The 21,329-nt window shown below is 40.1% G+C and overlaps 1 protein-coding gene across 1 annotated transcript in view; it reads left to right on the top strand.

The window, feature by feature from the left end:
* Positions 1-20,334, top strand: part of mib2 (MIB E3 ubiquitin protein ligase 2) — a 50,185-nt gene extending 29,851 nt beyond the window's left edge. Inside the window, exons 11-19 of the mRNA XM_084721659.1 lie at positions 486-634; positions 1,180-1,336; positions 2,623-2,777; positions 9,828-9,954; positions 10,561-10,821; positions 15,399-15,577; positions 15,806-15,999; positions 16,396-16,461; positions 17,517-20,334. Coding sequence (XP_084577785.1) covers positions 486-634; positions 1,180-1,336; positions 2,623-2,777; positions 9,828-9,954; positions 10,561-10,821; positions 15,399-15,577; positions 15,806-15,999; positions 16,396-16,461; positions 17,517-17,758 — 1,530 coding nt within the window. The 3' untranslated portion in view covers positions 17,759-20,334. The remainder of the gene's footprint in view (positions 1-485; positions 635-1,179; positions 1,337-2,622; positions 2,778-9,827; positions 9,955-10,560; positions 10,822-15,398; positions 15,578-15,805; positions 16,000-16,395; positions 16,462-17,516) is intronic.
* The last annotated feature ends 995 nt before the right edge of the window (positions 20,335-21,329 follow it).

The following is a 21,329-nucleotide window of genomic DNA, read 5'->3' as shown; positions in this document are numbered from 1 at the left end:
TATATATATATATATACATATATATATATTGTTAGTCTGTCAATCATTAAACACTACATCAGATGTTATACATAATTGTTTTTACAACTCAGTTTAGACAAGGGTGGGTAATATATGGTAAATCTGAAAAAACTAATGGAGAAGCTTTTTGTAGATAACAACAGGTATTATAATTGCTTTTACACGACCTTCTCACATACAGTACATTATATAATGTATAATATTGTCTGAGATTTTTTTTTTTTTTAATTAGCAAGAAAAGTAATAGATTGTTTAGTTAAATTAAATATACTATGTTCCTGGCTACATTTGTACTCAGTGATGACTAAACTACTAATTGGGATTATGTATCAGTGTATGACTAACATGGGTGTTGTTCATGCCCCATGCTCAGATTATTTCCAGACAGTCTACGTTCAGCTCTGTTGGCGTCCAGTTCATTACCACCTTTAATGAACATTCAACCACGTTTATGTTCCTGGCAGGTGGATATCAAGAACCAGGGCAAGACTGCACTGCAGGTCGCTGCACACCAAGGCCACATGGAGGTGGTAAAGGCCCTGCTGCAGGCCAACGGCTCCATTGAGGTCAAGGATGAAGACGGAGACACGGCATTGCACTACACTGCCTTTGGGTGAGGACACAAACACAGTTTTCTAGCACACATACACACATTTGAGTGTAGAGCAGGTGCAAGGGCAGCACACAGATGCAGTGCTCGAGTTCACGACAAGCTGCAGCTCTGCTCATTGTGGGTTTAGAACAATTAGAGGCTGACAGATGTACAGTAGGGCTCCTGCCTCTCTCTTTCCTTGTAATGTGATAATCCATTCACAGAAGTGACGCATAATCAGCCAGCTACATCTCATCCTCTCACCATGGTAACACATGTTTGTGTTGTCAGCATTTTGACAAAATCTCATACATACCAGCAAACACCTGGGCTTAAAAAATTTGGAAAAAAATATATATATTTGTGTAATTTAAGATGCAACCCTGGAGCTCTGTGTAGCTCCCAGTGGGTTTTAAGAATAAGCACTTGGGATTTTTATATACTGGTTTGAATTAAAATACTTGAAAGCACTGCTCAGACAGGTTGAACAACTCAACAGAAACAGATGACAGTGAGGAATAATCTGTGTATGTCTCTTTTTCTGTCTCTGGTGTCTTTGGCTGTAGTAATCAGGCAGAGATCGCACGGCTGCTGTTGAGCAAGGGGGCGAATGTAAACCTCCTCAACAACTCCATGTGCACGGCGCTCCACATTGCTGTCAATAAGGGCTTCACAGACGTGGTGCGAGTGCTGACTGAACATTCAGCTGACGTCAATCTCCAGGTGAGAGGACTAGTGCACCTAATACTTCCGACGGGCCTTTGATTAACACATGTCGCCCTCAAACCCCAAAGATGGTTTTTATGTGTTTTTCTCGTGTGTTTAGCTCCTTACATATAACTTAACTATGTTAATGGATTGATTGTTTCTGCACTGTGGAATTAAAAACAAGTGAAAACCAGCTCTGTGCAGCTCAGTGTAGGATTAGTAACTGTATGGTATACCATTGGCTTTGTTAACATGAAATGATTAGCAAGTTGCTAACATTTGTGTAATGTATTACAAGAGAGTAAGTTTGGTTGGAGACAATAACTCACAGGAATAACACAGTCCATCCAATTCATGGCTCATAGATGAATCTGCTTCACCTCAATGCAGATTTCCCAAACTCAGGGTTGCAACCCACAATGGGTCACAAACCCATTTATATTGTATAAAAAGTAACATTTGCATTTTGGAACATAAAACTGCAATCTTAACAAAGTATTCAGTCCAGCACTAGGCATCGTAAGAAATATTAGCCATCACTACAATATTTTAGTACGAAGCGTTGTTGTGATCCTCTATTCCCTGGAGAAATTACTGCATTACTCTGATAATGCAAACTTAACTCTTCCTGTTTACATTTCAATTTAAACGCCCTCAATTGTTTCAGTGGACAGTTTTTTTTTTTTTTTTTTATCATGTACCTCTCTGGCTTGGCCACTGGTTAGGAATGGTTATAGTGTGAGCTCATGACTTAGCAACATCTGGGTGGCCTGTAAGTGAGCTTCTATGGCAGTGTCAGTCATTTGCCTTACATATGTCATCAAGAACTCACACACTGCCCTTTCAAGCAGTTGTAAACACACAAATTCAAACTTCTATGGTATTTGACTGTGACCATGCTTCATATCAGCCCTCAGCATCATTATAGCAATTTAGTGTCTCTTTTAGGGCATTTTCCAGACTATCTAACATGCCTGCAACCATGCCCAGAATTCACTAACTGCATATTTCTTCTGCTTGAGTAGAGTGGCTACTTAGCATGGACTAGCACCCCCGAGTTTGTTTTTGCTTGTGGTACATACGGTCTAAATGTAGTGCAGCATACATCACACCACTAATATCGACCCACAATTAGTTAACATTGTCTAGATTTGAGTATTACAGCAAATTCTAGCAAGAGAAATCCTGTCATGGTTATAGATTGACACCTTTGTATTATAGCGCCCCAAAAATCTGCAGAATTAGTTTAATTCTAATATGTGCAACAGCCTCACACAGTTCCGCTTTTCTCCCACAATCAGGATTCGTATGGGGACACACCGCTCCATGACGCCATCGCTAAAGATTTCCGCAATATCATCGAGATCCTGGTCTTGGTGCCCAACATTGACTTCACCCAGCAGAACCACAGAGGCTTCAACCTGCTGCACCACGCTGCCCTCAAAGGAAACAAACTGTGAGTAGAGATCACATCCAAAACCCTGAAAGTACTTTTTAAAGCATGAATGCTGTCCCAGTCACAGCATTTATTATAAGAAGTGAAATTAGATATTGAAAGCCCAAAAATCTTGGTAATTGGTATTGACTTTTTCAAGAGAAGTTGTGTGTTTGCCTCCAGGTTCTTGAATATAGTTAGGTTTTCTTGGAGTCAAGTGGGATTGGTTGAACTGCAGCTTATGGTACTTTTGTAATGGCTCCAACATTCAGCTGTGCTGGTTGTCACTTGGAATTGAGTTTGAAAAACATTCATTATGTGACTTACCATAATTTAATCATGGTTAATAATGGCATTAATAGCACATGTAGGGACAAATCATCAATATTTCAGAGCAGTTTTGTTTCAGACGTGTTTTTAATCACAGAATTCGAGACATGAGCTCCTTATGAGCTCCTTAGTCACTCACTATGCACAAATCATCAGTCAAGGCAGATGGCCGCCCACCCAGAGCCTGTTTCTGCCTGTTAAAAGTGAGTTTTTCCTTGCCATTGTTGCCAAGTACTTGCTCATGGTGCAAATTGGGTCTCTGTAAATAGTATTATGGAGAATATTGTCTAGACCTGCTGTATATGAAAAATGCTTTGAGATAACTTCTGTTATGATTTGGCGCTATACAAATAAAATTGACTTGACTTGAAATGATAACCATGCTTTCTAGGTGTACACTCCAAATCTAGTAAGTTTGCCCCAAATAAATCCAACTGCTTGTCAACCATGTGCAAAAGTGAGACAAATTCAGTCCATGTATAGAGTGTCTTGTATGTTATTTTCAGAAAGCTCAGTTGTTCTCAGTTATTGGTAGTTTGTATGTGATGTGAGCAGTGGAAATGATGGTGATGAGCGTGTGTGTGTGTGTGGGAATCGCTCCTGTGGGTTCAGATGAGGACTCAAAGGTCAACCCTCAACACTATCTGTTACAGATAGAGAGCTCATCTCCCACACAGCTTCTGCTGCTGTCAGCAGGCTGGCAGTCAATATCAGCCAAAAATGCACCAACATTTACTTTTGCATCCAGTTTCTCTACACATTGACTTGTCCTCCAGATTTTTCCCAAACTACATTTAGTGTAGTCACTTCTCAGCAATGCAGAGCCTGGAATTCTAGTGTGGACAAAAATTTAAAAAATCCAAATAAACTGTGACAGTATCCCAGATAATCTTTCCCAGGGAAAACTTAATCCGCACAGTTTTTCCTGCTTTGGCTGTAGGTTGAGTCACAGCAGACAAGGAAAGCACATTTCATTCTTATAAAAATATGAAAGATTTTGACTTAATTTCTTCCAAAATGAATTGCATTCCTCTCGGTGACACCAATAGGGAGCTGGTGAAAGATCAGCTCGGCCGTTTTTACTCTACACCGAGGTGCTTGAGGCCAAACATCAAGGCTGCCTCGCTGACACCTGTCACAAAGGCTCCATTGTCTCCTGACTCTGTTGGTTTTAGGCTGGTTGACACTGGAGGTGCTTAATCACAAGCTGAGCCTTGACGGCGCACTGACCAGGCAGGCAGAGGCACAATGTATAACTGAATGTTCTCACAATGATAAGGTTTCATCCCTCAAACACAACTCTTATTTTTGGTGTGCCAGTGTCCTCCTCTGTTCGTGTTGCATCACACCTGCTCCCACACACCACGAATAGCCTGGAAATGTGGAAAGAACGCACCAAAAGTGAATGATTTTCACAGTTCTCAGTAGTACTCTATTTTAAAATGATGTTATTGATAAATCTAAAATCTAAATGTTATGTAATTTATACTTTTTTATTTCATGACTCAAACCAACCTCTACAAGTGTGCAGTTTGTTCTCTTTAATATGATATTAAAATAATAGTGTAAAATCAGATACCCTGTTAAAAACTTGATCCTGCATCACATGCTAATGTTAAGTGCCTGCACCACTGCAAGTGATCAGTGCACGTTTGATCTGTGACATTATTGTTCTCACTTTTTTCAGCAGTACACATAATTTGTCATAATTAAATGCTTCAGAACCCACCTTAATAGGTGCTTTATTTGCATTACTTTTCCGCCAGTTCTTATTTTTTCAGGTGAAAATCTGAGTTGTTTGCAGAGCAGTCAGAGTAAGATCAAGAAAATTAAATTTTTCTACCTGTTTTGAAAAATGAATACGGTAGTAAGTATCCTCACAGGTCTGAGTGACTTGATATTTTTCACAGACCACGTCTGCTTGACCATAGTGAGTTTCCTGCTTCTTTGCTTCAGGGCTTTTACAACCTCATATGAACTTTCCTTCCCAAATTATAACTAAACCATGTAATGGAAAATTGTCCCTGGCTCTTTTTAAAGAGGTGCCATGAAGGAAAGGAAGCAAGAATGAAAAACACCAGCTTCACCATAGATTTTCTCCCTGTAGCAATATCACTTCATTCAAGGCTTCACTCACAGATTTTTAAAGTGTATTTTGTGCAGTTTTAATGGATAATATCCTGGAAACGTATATTCCAAAAGAGTGAGAGCCCCGTTATTGTCATTAGCAAAGATTTTTAGGTTGTGAGTAGTTAACCATTGCTGGGTTCTGGGGTTATTTGTCTGCAGACTTCACTTGTGCCAGTTTGAAAACTACAAAACTAGTCAGAAAAGAGCACAAGTCAATCCATTTCTCTCTTCAAAAGAAAGCTTTGAAGTGCTAAATTCTGACCTCCCAACTTCACCTCCTAGTGACCCATATTTCTTCATCACTCCAACAACCAACCCCCTCCAACCTCATATTGTACATACCTTTAAAGGGATAGTTCAGATTTCTTGAAATGGGGTTGTTTAAGGTACTTACAGTAGATGGTGGTCATTCTGTCATCCTGACATCTACTGTGGCTAGTAAACTGGCTATGGATAAGTCTCTTATACAACCCCACTTTAAAATACCTGAACTATCCCTTTATAATTATAATTATAATGTCAGGACAGCCCTGTACATGAGTACCATACAGAATGTGGACAAATGTTGGCGGAGCAGGGGAAAAAAATACAGTCTGCCAGCAATAACTGCAAGTGAGAGAGGAAAAAGAACGGGAGTAGAGGCCGCAGTAGACAGTCATTTAATAAAATGTCCGATCTGTTCTGGCAAGTGTCATATGTGCAGTGCTGGGAGTTTAGGCTGCACTCCCCAGCATTCATTTAGCCTGACATCAGCTGCTGTGCCAGAAGTAGAGAGGATTTACAGTGTTCAGGATTAGCTTGGTTCACCAGTTCATTCATATATCACCAGCAGACCACTACACTGATACAGCCCAGGTCTTATACAAAGTGTAATATATAGTTTGAATGTGCACGGGCATTAGACTATGAGTAAACATGTCTCATCACAGTTTATCTCCTATTTAAGCCAAGATTAATCATTGTGCAGTAAATTCAACATTTACAGTTTTATTTTTTATAGTTGTGAATTTTCCTTAATATGCTGTTTTATATTTATTTATGCTTTTAATTTGCAGCTACCAAAGTATGATCTTGACCTCTGCTTGGTCCCCCCCCCCCCATGGTCAGTTTATTGTTCTTTCAAAGATCATCTATAAAACTTGATTTTTTTTGTCTGATGTGACACTATTGTAGAGTTCCTGTTAGCAGCTGTTGTTTTTTTGTGTCAGAAAGATGAGAATGTTTTGTTTATTAGAGTATTTATTTATTGTGAGGAAATGGAAAAAGAGGGCCAGAGGCCAAGTTCACAAACAGTCCTGGGAAAGAAAAGAAACAAGGCAAGCGGCCAGATTTCTTCTGGGGTCTTCAGCTTGACAGAAGAGGCAAATGGATGTACAGAGGATGGTTAGTCTGTTTACTGTGTTTATTGAAAAGAGAGAATACTTGGCTGCATTTCTTCCCTCTTTCCTGTAATCTCACCTCCTTGAAGCCCTTTGTTTCTCCTCACTTTCACCAGATTCCCTTTTGTTCCCATCAATTTCTTGTATTCCTCCAACCTCGCCTCTTCCTATTCACTCCTGTCTTTCTGGACAGTACAATGTAAACTGTCTGACACACACCATACTTTGCAGCACACTCACTCTCATAGCTAATTATATATGAGATCATAATCCTTTATTTTAATTTCTTTTGTCATTTCCAGAGTCAAATAATTTGCAGGTATATTTCTTCTGTTTTTATCAAGCTTTGATCAAGAAGGAAGTCACAAACAAGCATGATGCAAACTCCCAAAAATAACCAAATGACGACTTCAGTCTCCAGAACAGTCATTACCAGCGTGCCCTCAAGCTGATGCCCTTTAGCTGTTTTGTGTGTGTGTGTGAAGGCATGTTTGTACAAAACTGGCCTGAAATGTCAGCCCGAGTCTGAATATTCATGAACACACAGGAGTAACGATTATGGAAATAATGCAGAGAAATGAGGCATGGTGGGCACAAAGGTGACACAGCTCACACGGCTGTGTCTGCTTCAGATTTGCGAGGGTGGCGTGCTGCTCTTTAGCTAACGAAGGTGCTCTGGAGACAATATTTCCCTCCATCAATACCGTCACCACACACCCACACACATACCCCCACACACCCCCACGGAGCTGCATTGCAGGTACCAGTGACCTCCAGCAGTGTCTCCCCAACAGCCTCCATCCTCAATAATACACCCAGAGGAGATCCCGACCATACTGTATGTGACTGTACATGGACTATAGCAGAGCCGCCTGCTCTCTTAGCAGTGTGGACGTTAAAAAATGCATCAGCAAACTGTTCCTAATGACCCTGTAAGTGTTGTAATTTGTTACTTATCATAATTAAAGCTGCATTTTTACACTGATGCAAAAATAATTTGATTGCTCATGTTCCATCAACAGCTGCGGGAGCATTTATATGTAATACAGAAACGATAACACTGTCTAGATGCATCATTCAAGAGAATCTATGATTTTGTTGTTTTGTTGTTTCAAGTCGGATTTTGGATTTTTTTTAAGTGGGATTATGTGAGGTATCTATCCATATTCAGTGTATTCACTACAGTAGATGCCAGTCAGCCTGCCTCTGGTTTGGAGAGGGAGCAGGTGTGCTAGCGTAAGATGTTAAACAATGTTCTATTGTGGGCAGAAAAACATATTTTAGCAGCCAAAAAAATCTATATCAGTTTACGTGTACACCATGTTTAGAATATTTTCACTGTTTTACCTTGCAGGACTTCTATGAATCCAAATTAACCATTTAAAGCACAAAAGTCACGTAATATCACAAACAAACAAACTGATCAAAGCAACTCCCATGCTCTGCAGTAAAATTACTGATTTCATCTATGTCTGATTGGTTTGAAGAGAGCGATATTTGTCTTATGTAACTGTGGTTTCCCATCATGGCAGACTGTCTGACGGCAACGTTGTAAAATGTTAAATACTTCAGCCATTGATAGCTGAAGTATTTAACATACATACGCAACAGCGATGTCAATCTTGTGCAAAGGAATAACGAGAACACAAATACTGCACATAGCATAAAATGCTGATCAACTGTAGGTGAATAAAATACACATAAATTAAAAATAAGTAAAAAAAAATCTTAAATACTAGTCAGTGCTAGCAGGGTGGTTCAAAATTAGTACTACTGAGGTGCTAAGCAGAGATACATTGTATACAAATCAATTATTACACAATAAAAAAGCATAATTTGAAGAAAAATTGTCTTACCAGGTAATTTTTTAAATAACATTTTTACATCAGTCATCTGTGTCCCAGCTGTAAAGTTTTCCCAAGGTTAAATACTTCATGTACTCTATGTGGGTGTACTTTTCTACCTCTATTTATATTTATTTACAGTGTTTACTTATACAGTTGGCTTTTTGTTGCTGAATTAGCTATGGTGTGGCTTGTGTAGTACTTTTTTAGGACCGATATGATATTTATTGGTTACAGTTACAATTGGTCTAAAATTTTATTGTTTATCTGGATTTCTTGTGCTAGTTACTGAGAAATGTTTTTACATCCTGTAGTTTTTGTGCTTATTATTAATGATTAATAAAAAGCTGTATGTCCGGAAGTCAAAAAGTGAATTGCTGCTGAAAAAAGTGACACCAGCCTCATCTATCAATACCAGTGTTTCAAAACAGTGAAACCCAGCAGAGCTAATGTTAAAATTACCCTAACATCCATAGAAAGGTTGGGTCACATCGCACCCGAGCCTCTGCCGAGGCATGCCAGTATCCTGGGTGCTCACTTAGGCTGTCAGCTTCAATTTCACACGTCATAAAGCAGGCTCAGCTACAGAGCAGAGGACGTCTCAACAGTGTAGTCTGGCCTTACACTGCAGCATCCCCCTCGCTGCATGAAACATAATAAAAGTTCTGAATGTGGTCTCTTCCTTCAGAGAAACTCAACTTTGCTAACATAACAACACTAGATGGATACCAAAGAGGATTGTCCAAATGTTTGAACTTTAAAGATTTGGTGATTTAATCTCCTCAGTCAGGTAAGACATCGAGGTGTGAGGTGTTGATTGTGATTTTCTGTCCGTGTTAAAGCACATTGCTAGAATACTGAATATAATGGAAAGCTGCAGGGATGATAGTGATCTACTGTTATTTGAGGCTCTAAGCAACAATTTACACTTTGGGTAGGGGAGTATTACAGACACATCAGGAGGTCAGTTGGCTGTATTTAGTGAGAAGTGGCTGCCTGTTGTGCCTCAGTGTTTTCTTGTTAGATCGGCTTGTTAGCAGCTCCACAGCAGCTGCGTCTCTGTCCAAGCTCATGTATCTAGAACACTGTGGCAGGATAAAAGGAGCTTCATATTCTTAGAGATTTTTGCTTTGTGCCTGGCTGTTTGTGGTGGTGTGGTTATAGATGCACATCTATGTACTAAACAAAATCAGAATCCTTTTTAATAGCCCTGGGCAGTCCAGTATGTAGTTCTTTCTAGTAACGGCGACACTGAGCAGTCTGCAAAAGCAACTGATGGTTTAAAAAGCACTGGGGCAGCTATTTCAGATCTGACTGATCTTAATTTAAGCCATGAGGAGTGTTGTACACTCTTGCCTAATTGAGTCTGTTGTTTGTCCTGGCGGCAGGGCCACAGAGAAGATCCTTGCCCGGGCACGGCAGCTGGTAGACGTTAAGAAGGAGGATGGCTTCTCTGCGTTGCATCTGGCTGCCCTCAACAACCACCGCGATGTCGCCGAAATCCTCATCAAGGAGGTGAGCTGAGGACAGGAGCAAATCAGAAACCTTTAAAACTGTTTTCATACATCTTTACTGCTTTTTTTTTTTGTTTGTTTGTTTTTTAGATTGATGGAAAACTGTTTACAGCATGGCACCATAAAAATGTATTAATTAAATTAATAAAACTTTGGGCTTTCCGTGACCCTTTTTTCAGTTTTTGCAATTCTTTATTTAAAGGATAGTGGGGAATATTTTACTAACTATACAGAAATACCATCACAGTTACAGAGAATCTGCAACATATGAACAATAAAACTTTAAACCCTTCCCTTCTCATTTAAGGGGATATATAGTAACAAAGATGTGCCTTAACATGTTGGGAGACAATACAGTTATCCAAGTTTTAAAACAAAAAGTTGGTTACACAACAAACGCAGCAGCTCTGTATTAATTTAACTACATAAAGTGAGGTTGTGACTGTTAAGAAACTCTTCACTTGTAGGCAAAATGAAAATGTTTTTTTTCCTTTATATCTGCCTCATTAATTATATTTTTCCATCCAGCAGATGAGTTCTCTGAATGATCATAAACCTTTTTTTCCATACAGAAAATTCAATTTTTCTCCTAACTCCTCTCTCACAGGGACGCTGTGACGTCAACATCCGCAACAACCGGAACCAGACACCGCTGCAGCTGGCGGTGATGCAGGGCCACACCGACTTGGTGCAGCTGTTGGTGGCTGAGGGCGCCGATGTGAACATGGAGGACGAGGACGGCGACACGGCCATGCACGTGGCGCTCCTCCGCCCACAGCTGGCCAATGTTATGCTAAGCCCCGCCATGGGAACAAGCAGTACCGAGGAGAGCAGCGAGGGCTGCTCCTCCACATCGCTCTACTGCAGGGTGAGAACTGACAGGGAGGCGACAGGGGAGGTGGCATGTTGTTGACTTCTTACTTGTTAACGTCCTATTTATTTTCCATTTTTCTGGTCCAAGTAAAATTAGACAACATGGCAATATGGGCTCCTACTGCCTACACTTACAGGCCACAGGAAAGACCACTCAATTTATTTATTCATTCAGGATTCTTAAAGGCTATCTTCATCTTGGACCCTACTAACCATTGTTTTTGTATCTAAGTGACTAATGGGGACAACAGTTTTTCAGAGAGAGAGACCATTAGAGCTGCCAGCCAGTAAGTGGGCTGTAGTGTAATCCTTACGAACGATTGCAGCCATTAAAGTACGTCCACTAAAAGTGCTTGTTTTTACCACTGTCAGACATCAGATATTCAGATAAGTGTCTGACAACATCAGGGAAAGGATTCCTATAGAATAAGATTTGCAGAAACAGTAATTTTATCATCACCATCTTCACTTAAACTTGACAGAAACAAAATAAAACAACAACAACAAAAAAATCACCAAAATCCTCTTGGTTCATCTTTACACTGTTTCAACAATCACCAGCTCTGGTTGTTTGGTGGAAATAAACCCTGAATTCACTGAGTTGGATGTGAAAATATTGAGCTAGAGAAAGGTCTGACATCAGTTAGGTAGCAGAGAGAAAACAGTGTGAAGAGCAGAATATTTAGATGTTTTTGGTGAGTTTTATTTTGTTTCTGTTGAGTTTGAACAAAGTATGTTTTACAATGTTAATGTTTCTGTAAATGGAGTCTTGTGACTTTGAACAGAGTCATAAATTGTCTGTTTCTGATTAAACAAAAAGGATCTTCTTCTTTAACAAAAAGGTCTACCACTGCACAGATCCTTTCCATAATGTCGCTTGTAATAAAAATCTGAGCCTGCCAAAACAAGCATTTTTACCGGACGTACTTTGACGGTTCGCAGTTTCTCAAAATGATTACATTGCTGCAGCAGTCTCTCTCAATAGTGGACCAGTTTCAAAAATGGCTATGGCCCCATTAGTCACTTAGATACAAAAATATAATAATACTGTTGAGGTCGAAAAATACCAAAATTACCCTTTAATTGATATTCCTCTGTGATTTACATTACTCACAACACGTAATGAGAAAGAGTTGTAATACGACACACACTTACACACATTACCACTTAATTCTGGGTATTTCTGGGACTGAATGGGCTGGAGAGAGAGACAACTCAACTTTAGTAAGATGTTTAAATAAAGCCGGTCTTTATTTAGCCCTTAGTTCAGAGCAAGAGTGTAAATAAAGACTGAAGAGATGGTTACTAAAGAGACAATCCACAAATAAAGCACTAAAGGAATAGTATGTAAAACATTCAGAGAGGAGCAAATATAGAATGAAAGAGAGGTAAACAGACACTAAAAGGCGAGTAAATGAAGATAGAAGGTGGGAAAAAAAGGATTAATGTCATCTTAAGGAGGTAAAAACGGGCTCATAGCGGAGTAAACAGGGACTTAAGGGATAAGAGGAGTCTTAATATTGAGGCAGGGAGGGAATAGTAAACAAAAACAGAAGGAAGGAATGTAAAGTTGTTTGTTTGTAGTCCTGGGGGGTTAATCTAGGATAAGAATGTAAGGCTTTTCCAGGTAAATGATGACCAGGGAAAGGAAGTCTGGCAGAATGCCTTTAAGAAGAGGGCTAACTGAAGAGAAACGTGTGTGAGAGAGGGACAAGAGTGAGAGGTTAACTGAGGAGAGAGGTGTGTAAAAAAAGGCAAGAGTGACAGGTTAACTGAGGAGAGAGGTGTGTAAAAAAAGGCAAGAGTGACAGGTTAACTGAGGAGAATGTCAGAGTGCACTGAAGTGGGCCTGTATGTAAGTTAAAGCAGGCATTACATCTACAGTTTGTCATTTTTTGGAGAAAAAAAGAATGACAAAAGTAATTGTACAGCTTAATAACTGCATGAATTTAGGCAATTACGTCTCAACATTTGGGATTTATTTTTTCCTAGAAATAAAGATTACCTCGTCTTTGAAGTTAATCTCCTATGGCCCTCTTGCTTTAAGATAAAGTGCTGGCAAGAGCCTGAGTGCGATGGTGTAATGAAGGGAGAGAGGAAGTGCTAAAGGGTTGAGAAGTGAAGAGGCCCCACTTAGTGTAGCAATATAGATTTGGCAAAGAGGGAGCTCTAGTTAAGATGTCTGTGATAAATTAAGGAGTACGGTGTAAACACACCGTGTCATCTTTCCCCAGAGGAAGTCTTGAACTTAGATAGGAGGCAGCCCATCAGTCCGGTGAATCTAAAAGAAACCATGTGGTGTTATTAACCCTCAGAGGAAAAGAAATTACCGACCGAATCCTTCGGCCTCCCTCTTGCATGTCTAACCCTGATATGACACTGACATTTTTAATTGTAGTCTTTTTCTTTCTTGAGTCATTTTGTGAGGGAAAATCTCATGTATCACCGCTGCAATCAACAACAATGACTTTTGACAATGGTAATATTCATTATAGTGAAATAGGATAATGTTGCTGCTAGCAGAAAGACAGTTATTTGAATGATTCTCATTAAGCCCGTGTATGAAACTGAAGGATGCATGTGGTCATTCATTGACTGGAGTTTAGTAACATTAAACCAGCATTGATTGATTCTTTTTTGGTTTTTGGCAGTGCAGCAAACACAACACTGGCATACTGTCACCAAGCGGCAACCTCCAGGGCTGAAAAAGGACCAGTTCCTTGAATGGCCACTTGAGACTGGCTCCAAAAGCAAATCAATCCCCATAGACCTCCACATTAAAATCCCCAACTGTTCAGCAGAAATAAACATGTTTACAGAGTACAAGATCAGTTAGTTCCCCTCTTCATAACAACTGTCAGTGAGGTAAATTTTTATATAACTCGCACCCGTTTGAATGATATAGAGCGTTTAAGATGTACAGAATTACTTTGAGTGACAGGTGGGTGCTGTCAAAGGTCCACCCACACTCCAGTCTTTGTCCATTTTTACATTAGTCAGAGTTGATTGGAGTCAGGCACTGCCAAGATGCTTTGGTGACGTCACAAAGACTACATCCGTACTTTATGCAGTCTATGATTGTCACCTCATAAAGTCGTTACAGTGAATGTGCACAAAGAGCATTCACAGTGAGTATTTTAGAAACGTTCATTTGGACTTGTGTTTCAGGCATCATGGTGATTGTAAATTCAATATATATAATCTTGTTTTAGCTCTGTCTTTGTTTCCACCATCTCCTGAGGGAAATATCTACTTCTTTAGCTGCTAAATGCTAGTTTGTAACTGTGTGTTCCTGCTGTTTGGTGCTGAGCAGGTTGTGCAGAGTTGAGTTTTTCAGAGGATTTGTGTGACCCAAAACAGGAAAGTGTGGGCCTGACAGCTAAACAATGAGCCAAAACTTCATAGTCACATTTATCTCACATTGCCATTTGATACATTGATGTAAGAAACATAATTATAGCTGCAGTTTTTTTTTTTTTAGCAGTTTGGCAAAAAACTTCACAAGAAGCCAAAAATTGTAAAGCTCATATGGCTAATGTTATAGCAAACAGTTGTCTGTTTACACATCCAGCTGAAACAGAACAACCTCAGCACTGAGTTCACTGACCAGGCAAATCTAAATCTAGTATTCACTCTTTTTAGCTCTGCTTTGGTCTCCACCTACTCTTGAGAAAAATATCTGCATCTTTAGCTGCGAAATGCAGCTAATGCAAACTAGTCGCTAACTTTATTTATCAGCTGTTCAGTGCTGCTCAGGTAGTGTACAGTGGGTGTATCTAAGCTTTTCTCACTACAGATGAACCTAAACCTCTCACTTTACACATAGCAATCACACCCATTAAAAAAGATTAAATCAGCTTTAAACACCTACTGAAAGATTTGTTCACCAGATGTTAAGATTGTAACTGCATCCACCAGAAGTCACAGCGTCTCTTTTAATGTCCTTCATGTTTTCACAGAGAAGTTTACTCACAAGACATAGTTTAATATTTCTTATTAATAGACCTTGACTCGATGCTCTGTGCAGCACTTTTTATATGAGCCATTAAATTACTGTTACATGAGTTGGTGTTATCATCGCACTGATGAAAAACGTCCTCTCCAGTCTACATGACCGCAAACGCTGCAGCTCCACTTGACATGCTGGGCACCTGCCAAGCCAACACACACACACACACACACACACACACACACACACACACACACACACACACACACACACACACACACACACACACACACAACACACTCTCACATGAAGGTGGCTTGACTTAAGTGCTCAGAGCTGTTTTGGCCGCTGTCAGCAGATGAGTTATTGGGGAATTCTACAGTGCTGATTAAATTTGGGTTTATGTATCAGTCTTAGCTGGATTGTGCTGGTTTTACTTCAATTACTTTTTTGCTTCTCACAATCAGCTGTGTCCTTGACTAAATTTCCACAGTATTTTCAACTTTTCCACAAGATCAGTATGTTTTTAGAACGTCTCAAATTCGTGTTTGTTTAAACTCCAACTTCTTCTCCTGTCTTCTGGCTCTCTCATCCTCTCTTCCTGTCATCATGTGTCTCCACAGCTGAATGCTTCAGGTCTTCTGGGCAATACTGAGCTGAGTGTTGGAGCAGCCATCGCTTGTTTTCTAGCGCAGGAAGGGGCCGACATCAACTACGCCAACCACAAAGGCAAGAGTCCCCTGGACCTGGTGGCAGACAGCACCATGATGCAGCTCATCAAGAGCTTCTCTGAGAAACACAGGTACATTTCTGTAAAAGAGGTGCTAAAATTCATATTTCCTTTGGATAATGTGCCTAAATATGTTGGATTTAGTAATTGTTTGAGGCCATGTTTGCCCTGGTCTCTTTAAAGCTGCCAATGCTTATTTGCATGCAAAAGAGAAACTATGAATTTCAAAAAATGCTTGTGTGTGAGAATAACTTAATAAAATGTACTTATGCATAGTTATACCTGTGTTTTGTCTGTCAGGTTGCAGCGTCTGCAGGCCATCACATGTGGACAGGGTCTGAGCAGCGCCAGCCTGCGACGGGTCCACACTACGCCCAACACCATGACCAACCTGGTTCTTCCCACACCGCCGGGGCCTAGTGAATGCCTCATCTGTTCTGAGCTGGCTCTGCTGGTCCTCTTCTGCCCCTGCCAGCACAGCGTGGCCTGTGAAGGTGAGTGGAGGGTCTGTGAGAGGGGAGGGTGATGATTGATGACGCCAATGGCAGCAAAGGGAGACACTGTTATCAGCAAGCAGATAATGGCTGTGGATGCATCTGCATCTTAAAAGAGGTACAACAGTGGTAAAAAAAAAAAAAATCAGGGTTAGTTAAGGTGTGTAAGTTTATTAACAATTTTACATACCATGCAGTTACCAGTTCTTGTGTCATTCATGCATACACCTGGGACTACTCATGGTTAAATCTATTTGAATTATATCAAAGGCTGGCTTTCAATCACATTGAATACTACCAGAACTGTGGACAAATTCCTTATTTTGTAGGTTAATTTTTGACTGTCTTTGTATTTTTTTTTGTATCTCCTCACTGACTGTGTCCTTGTCGTAACAGAGTGTGCCCATCGAATGAAGAAATGCATCAAATGCCAAGTTACAATCACCAAGAAAATTAGACAAGGTAAGAAGAAACCTCTCATTCTTGTTATATGGGACGGGGGAATAGGACACAGATATCACAGAAAAATTTCAGATAAAACAATACAGGTCCTCTGTATGTATTTGTCTTCGGGACAAAAATAAAAAAAGCCTATCTGTACTTATAAAGTTGTTGTCTGGATTCTCATGAGGGATTTTTAAAAATGATTTAAAGCCAGATTTCTACCCAAAGTACCCAGAATGTTTAGTCCTAGGAACTACTTTTCAAGGAACTACAAGTTTGCTTCAGCCTGTTGTTTCCACTGTCGTCTAAATACCAGCGAAGATTAAGAAAATGAGGAAAAACAACGGCTGTTTTTATTTGGCATTTTTGCACATAATTGTACAACAATGATAAAACCATATAAAAGCGACAGGTTGCTGTTTCCAAGTTCTGCTGGATTTTACATCAAAATGCTCAATAAGACCTGGACTTGGTCATTGTGACATGTCCTCTTCTGTTACGTGTTGATGTATTCAAGCACAGTATATAAAAAACTAACCAGTTTGCAGCTTCAGATTTTTAAACATGGTGGCTGAAATAAAATGCTGGAAATACTTAACCAATCAGATATGTTCAGCACTGTAAGCCCCACCCACAAAGTTCCTGTACTTGTAGAAGGTACTGCCCCCTGAGCAGGCACTTTGTCAGGTTGAGATAATGTCCTCATAACCTAATTTAGACCATGGTCCCTGCGGTGGAAACATTCCTACAGAGGTCCTTAGTCACTTGGGAAAGTTCCTGCGGTGGAAAAGCAGTTATGTTCTGTGCAGCGAGGTCTTTGAAAATATGTCAGTATTAGCAGTGAACAGAATTCCTGAGGCATCAGAGATTAAAGCACCTTTGTGTCGAGGACAAGCCGTTCATGGTCAGCTGCTGTAGTAAAGAGCCTTATTATCTTTGAAGCAGTAGCACAAGACTGCACAGCCTTCATTAATGTGACAAATATTGACATCAGAAGACAGTAATCAACAGTGGATTCACTTTTCTGTTGCTCTGACATCATACATGATGATCACACTCCCTCCCCTCCGCAGACCAAACAGAAGTGGACTGCAGCCCCGGCACCGAGAACTCGGAACAGCACAACCTGCTGGAGCAGCTTCAGTCTCGCTATCGCCAGATGGAAGAGCGAATCACCTGCCCCATCTGCATCGACAACCACATCAAGCTGGTCTTCCAGTGCGGACATGCCTCCTGCATCGACTGCAGCGCCGCGCTCAAGACCTGCCCGATCTGCCGGCAGACCATCCGCGAGCGGATCCAGCTGTTCGTCTGAGCTTGTCTGTCCTCTCAGCTCTTTTACGACCCAAAGAGGATGTTGAAGGGGGCTGGAGAGGAGCGAGGGTGGGAGGGGGCAGCTATTACAGTATCTTTGAAGCCCCAGTGACCTATATCTGCCTGTCGCACCCTCCTGCTCACCCCCCCTCCCCCAGTCACTCAGCCCATAGGTTGCTTTACTGTAAGACGCTGTGTCACCTCGCTGAGAGTCCACTGTTTGTTACATTTCGAGCAGGAACACATCGATTCATTTCCAGCGTCAGAACTGATGTGCCGCCAAGCTTGATGGGAAGCAGATGAGGCGAAGTCGTGAGGTGGTGCTGCCACTTTTTTAATCTGGAAGAAAAAAATATGTCCCCCACCTCTTCTCTTCTTTTTCCTCAATCCCGCCCAGCCTCCACCTCCTGTAATCTGTCCTATCTTTGCTGCTTTAAGTGGATGTCTGTTACCCATCATCCTCTCTGGCTGTCTGGCCTCTTCTGTTTACAAGGCTGCGCAGAATCAGTCCCCGTCTTCTCGCCCCCCTCGGCCTGTCCTGTGAATTATGTTTGCTCTCATTTGTACCGATCTCTTAATAATCAGTGTTAGTCTCTGCAGAGGGAGTTGGTATAACTAAAGGCTCTCTATATAGTCCCCAACCACTCGCCTGTATGCAAGGGGAAATACACACTATATATGCATGAATATATGCATATTGTAAAGCTGAAAATGACTGTGTCGTTATGGGTGATTTGTCGTCGTTGTTGTTTTATTTCTCTCTGGTTACATTTGTGGTTTTTAATGTACCGATAAGTACAGATTTTTATTTATGTGTGAAAGGTGGTATTACTTAGTAATGTCCTTTTTTTCAGTTGGTGTTTGCCTGGCAAAATTGTTTTTGTTTCTACTGAAATTCACCCCAAGCCTATGTCCTCTACTCAGGGTATCAAATCATTGATAGCACTTGTGATATCCATAAAAGGTTTAAGAACCCCCCTCATACCCACCATTACAGAGCTATAGTGGATCAGATCATTTTAGTGGAGGGTCACTGAGAGAAAAGGTCAGTAATAACCAGTCAGTGATACTAAATTGCAGAAGAAACATTAAAATCACTTTATTAACTGTCAAAATTCCATTCTCATTAGTGAAATGAATGTTTGCAGAAGAGCTTCTGCAACAAAATGACATTTTTCCTCCAAAAAAAAAAAAAAGAGTCCATAAAGTGTCCCAGAAGCTCCGATCAGCTTTATATTTCTGTGGTTGGACAGAGAGCATTGTGTTGGTCTGCCTGTTTGTGTCTGAAGACCGCAGTCTGTCTGTCTCTTGTCTGACTGGTGTGGAGACCCCAACGAGCAGCACATCCACAGTTTAACGGCGGATACTCGTTTTTTTGTTATTTATACACCAGATGTATTGTAAGATATAGAATCAGAAGGGCAAAAACATGACGTTGTTGTGTTGCACCTCTCGTTCCGTGTCTACCTTCCTAGTCAAAGTCGTGTCAGAAGAAAAAAAAAAACCCTCTTTCTCCTCTGGAGTTCTGGATTGTACATCATCTTCATCCTCTCTTAATGTTTTGGTGTGTTTTCTTGAAGGGCTTATGCATATGAGAAAAAAATCGTATCTATTTTAATCTTTATTTAATTTTTATTTTCTATAATAAACTTCCAGAGACAGGAGTTTTTTTTGTCTTCATTAGATCCCAAATTTTGGGAGAGCCAATGTTTTAAGATGTACATTTGAATGTCGGGGAAAAAAATGTATCCTGTCTCACTCTGCCTTTTTTTATGTGTAAAGAAGAAAAGATGTAAGAGAAGGAGCGGAGAGACTGAGACGTGTTTACCACGAGGTTTACTTTGAGGAAAGAACTTTTACATCAGTGCCAAATCGCATGAGGATGTGCATGGGCATGCACGCCCGAATTTATCTAGGCGCACTATGCTAAACCCCTCCGAAGCTCAAGTGAGGGTTCAATTATTCCAGCAGTGTGACGTAAACTAAAAGCAAACTTTAAATATTTTATTTAGTTGAAAATCAGACGTAATATGTCAGCAGCACACTCAGTTACTGGTGTTAGAAGTTGAGCTAATGGTGTTAGCTTCCTAACTTTAGCTGTAGTGCTCTGAACCTCCTCATGTTCTCAATGACAAGTGATGCAACACTCACTTTGAAAATCTTATTATCAGTCCCATATTCTTTGGAGCTTTTTACAAGTATATATATTTATATTCTGTGAGATATTATCAATCAAGGGACAAGTTTCTTACAGAAATTTCAGCATTTCAAGAATTGTCCGTTGGTGTTCTGAGTTGATGGGTTTACTGGCAAAAGGCAATAATGTTTTAGACAAACGGGGAAGATGTTTAAGTTCTTTCTTTTTCTCTCCCCCTTAAGGAGGCGGCTGTGTGGGCGGGAAACAATTTATGTATAAAGACACTATTAAAGCAGCAAATGTTACTATTGGTGTTTGTACAGTTCAGCTCTTGGAGTTCTGATGTTGGCCTTACTGTCCATTCCTCCTCTGTTGATGTTTTTTCAGTTGTATTCTGTACAAAAATATTTTGCAATAAATATGGAACTGTTTTATAAGGACTCGCTGTAGAGAGTTTTTTGTTTTTAATTCTTTTTTTTTTTCAGGATGCACTGAAGTGAAATTTTGCAGTTGTCTGTAGCCCTACTGCAGATACGTCAAGTGAAAAATCTTTGATCTATAGATTGAAAAATCCAGGTGAAACTGCTGTAATCAAATGATACCATGGTGAAGATGTTAGTAGCTTCTATGTCACCATTATTAATGTTCACATTATTACAGGGATGCAACTAATTATATATTATATTCGCTGTTGGTAAATCTGTAGGTTATTTTCTCAATTAATTGTTTGTTTGCTAAAATGTCAGAAAATGGGGAAGAATGTTCATCAGCCAATGAATCAATTATTAAAATAGTTTCTGATTAATTTAATGATTGATTAATTGTTGCAGCTCTGCATTATTAATAGTCTTTCTCAAGATTGAATCTTGTCCACTCCAACATGAAGAGGATAAATGTGGTGATTTTTAAGTATTGTAAGAAGAGCGCCCTCCTCCTGTCGAGTCCTGTGAATTAAACAAGCAGATTTCTGGCCTGGTAGTAAACAGCATTTATCATATATTAATAATTTATTAATACATTTATCTCCTACAAGCATTATGTGTTTATTTAAGCCATTGGTGTTGCATTTTTTACAAGATGGCACCTTTAAGTTGATATAAAATCCAACTGTTTCAGTCATACCTGACTCCAGTTTGGGCAAAGATTTTTTGATTTGATGGGAGAATCAAAATGAAAATTTATAGATTTTGTTTCATTTTTTGGGGGGCTTTTTTCACATCTTCCACTTGAAATGATCCTCGGTTCAGGTAAACAGCGGGTGAGCAGGTTGGGGTTGCTGTAACCCAGTTAGGCTGCTTGGTGTGTGTGCAGCGTCTCCAGTTAAATGCTGCCGTGTGCCACTTCTTAGTCTTAATTGTCTTACGGCTCAGATGGCTTTGGCATATGACTCAGCGCTTTAGCAGTGACGTCTTCTCTGAAGACAGGATGACAGCTT

The sequence above is a fragment of the Lutjanus erythropterus genome, chromosome 6 (assembly GCF_056507025.1).
Source record: "Lutjanus erythropterus isolate fLutEry1 chromosome 6, fLutEry1.hap2, whole genome shotgun sequence".
In the NCBI taxonomy this organism is placed as follows: domain Eukaryota; kingdom Metazoa; phylum Chordata; class Actinopteri; order Lutjaniformes; family Lutjanidae; genus Lutjanus; species Lutjanus erythropterus.
Note: the sequence above shows the minus strand (reverse complement) of the source record. Positions and strands in the feature narration are given on the sequence as shown.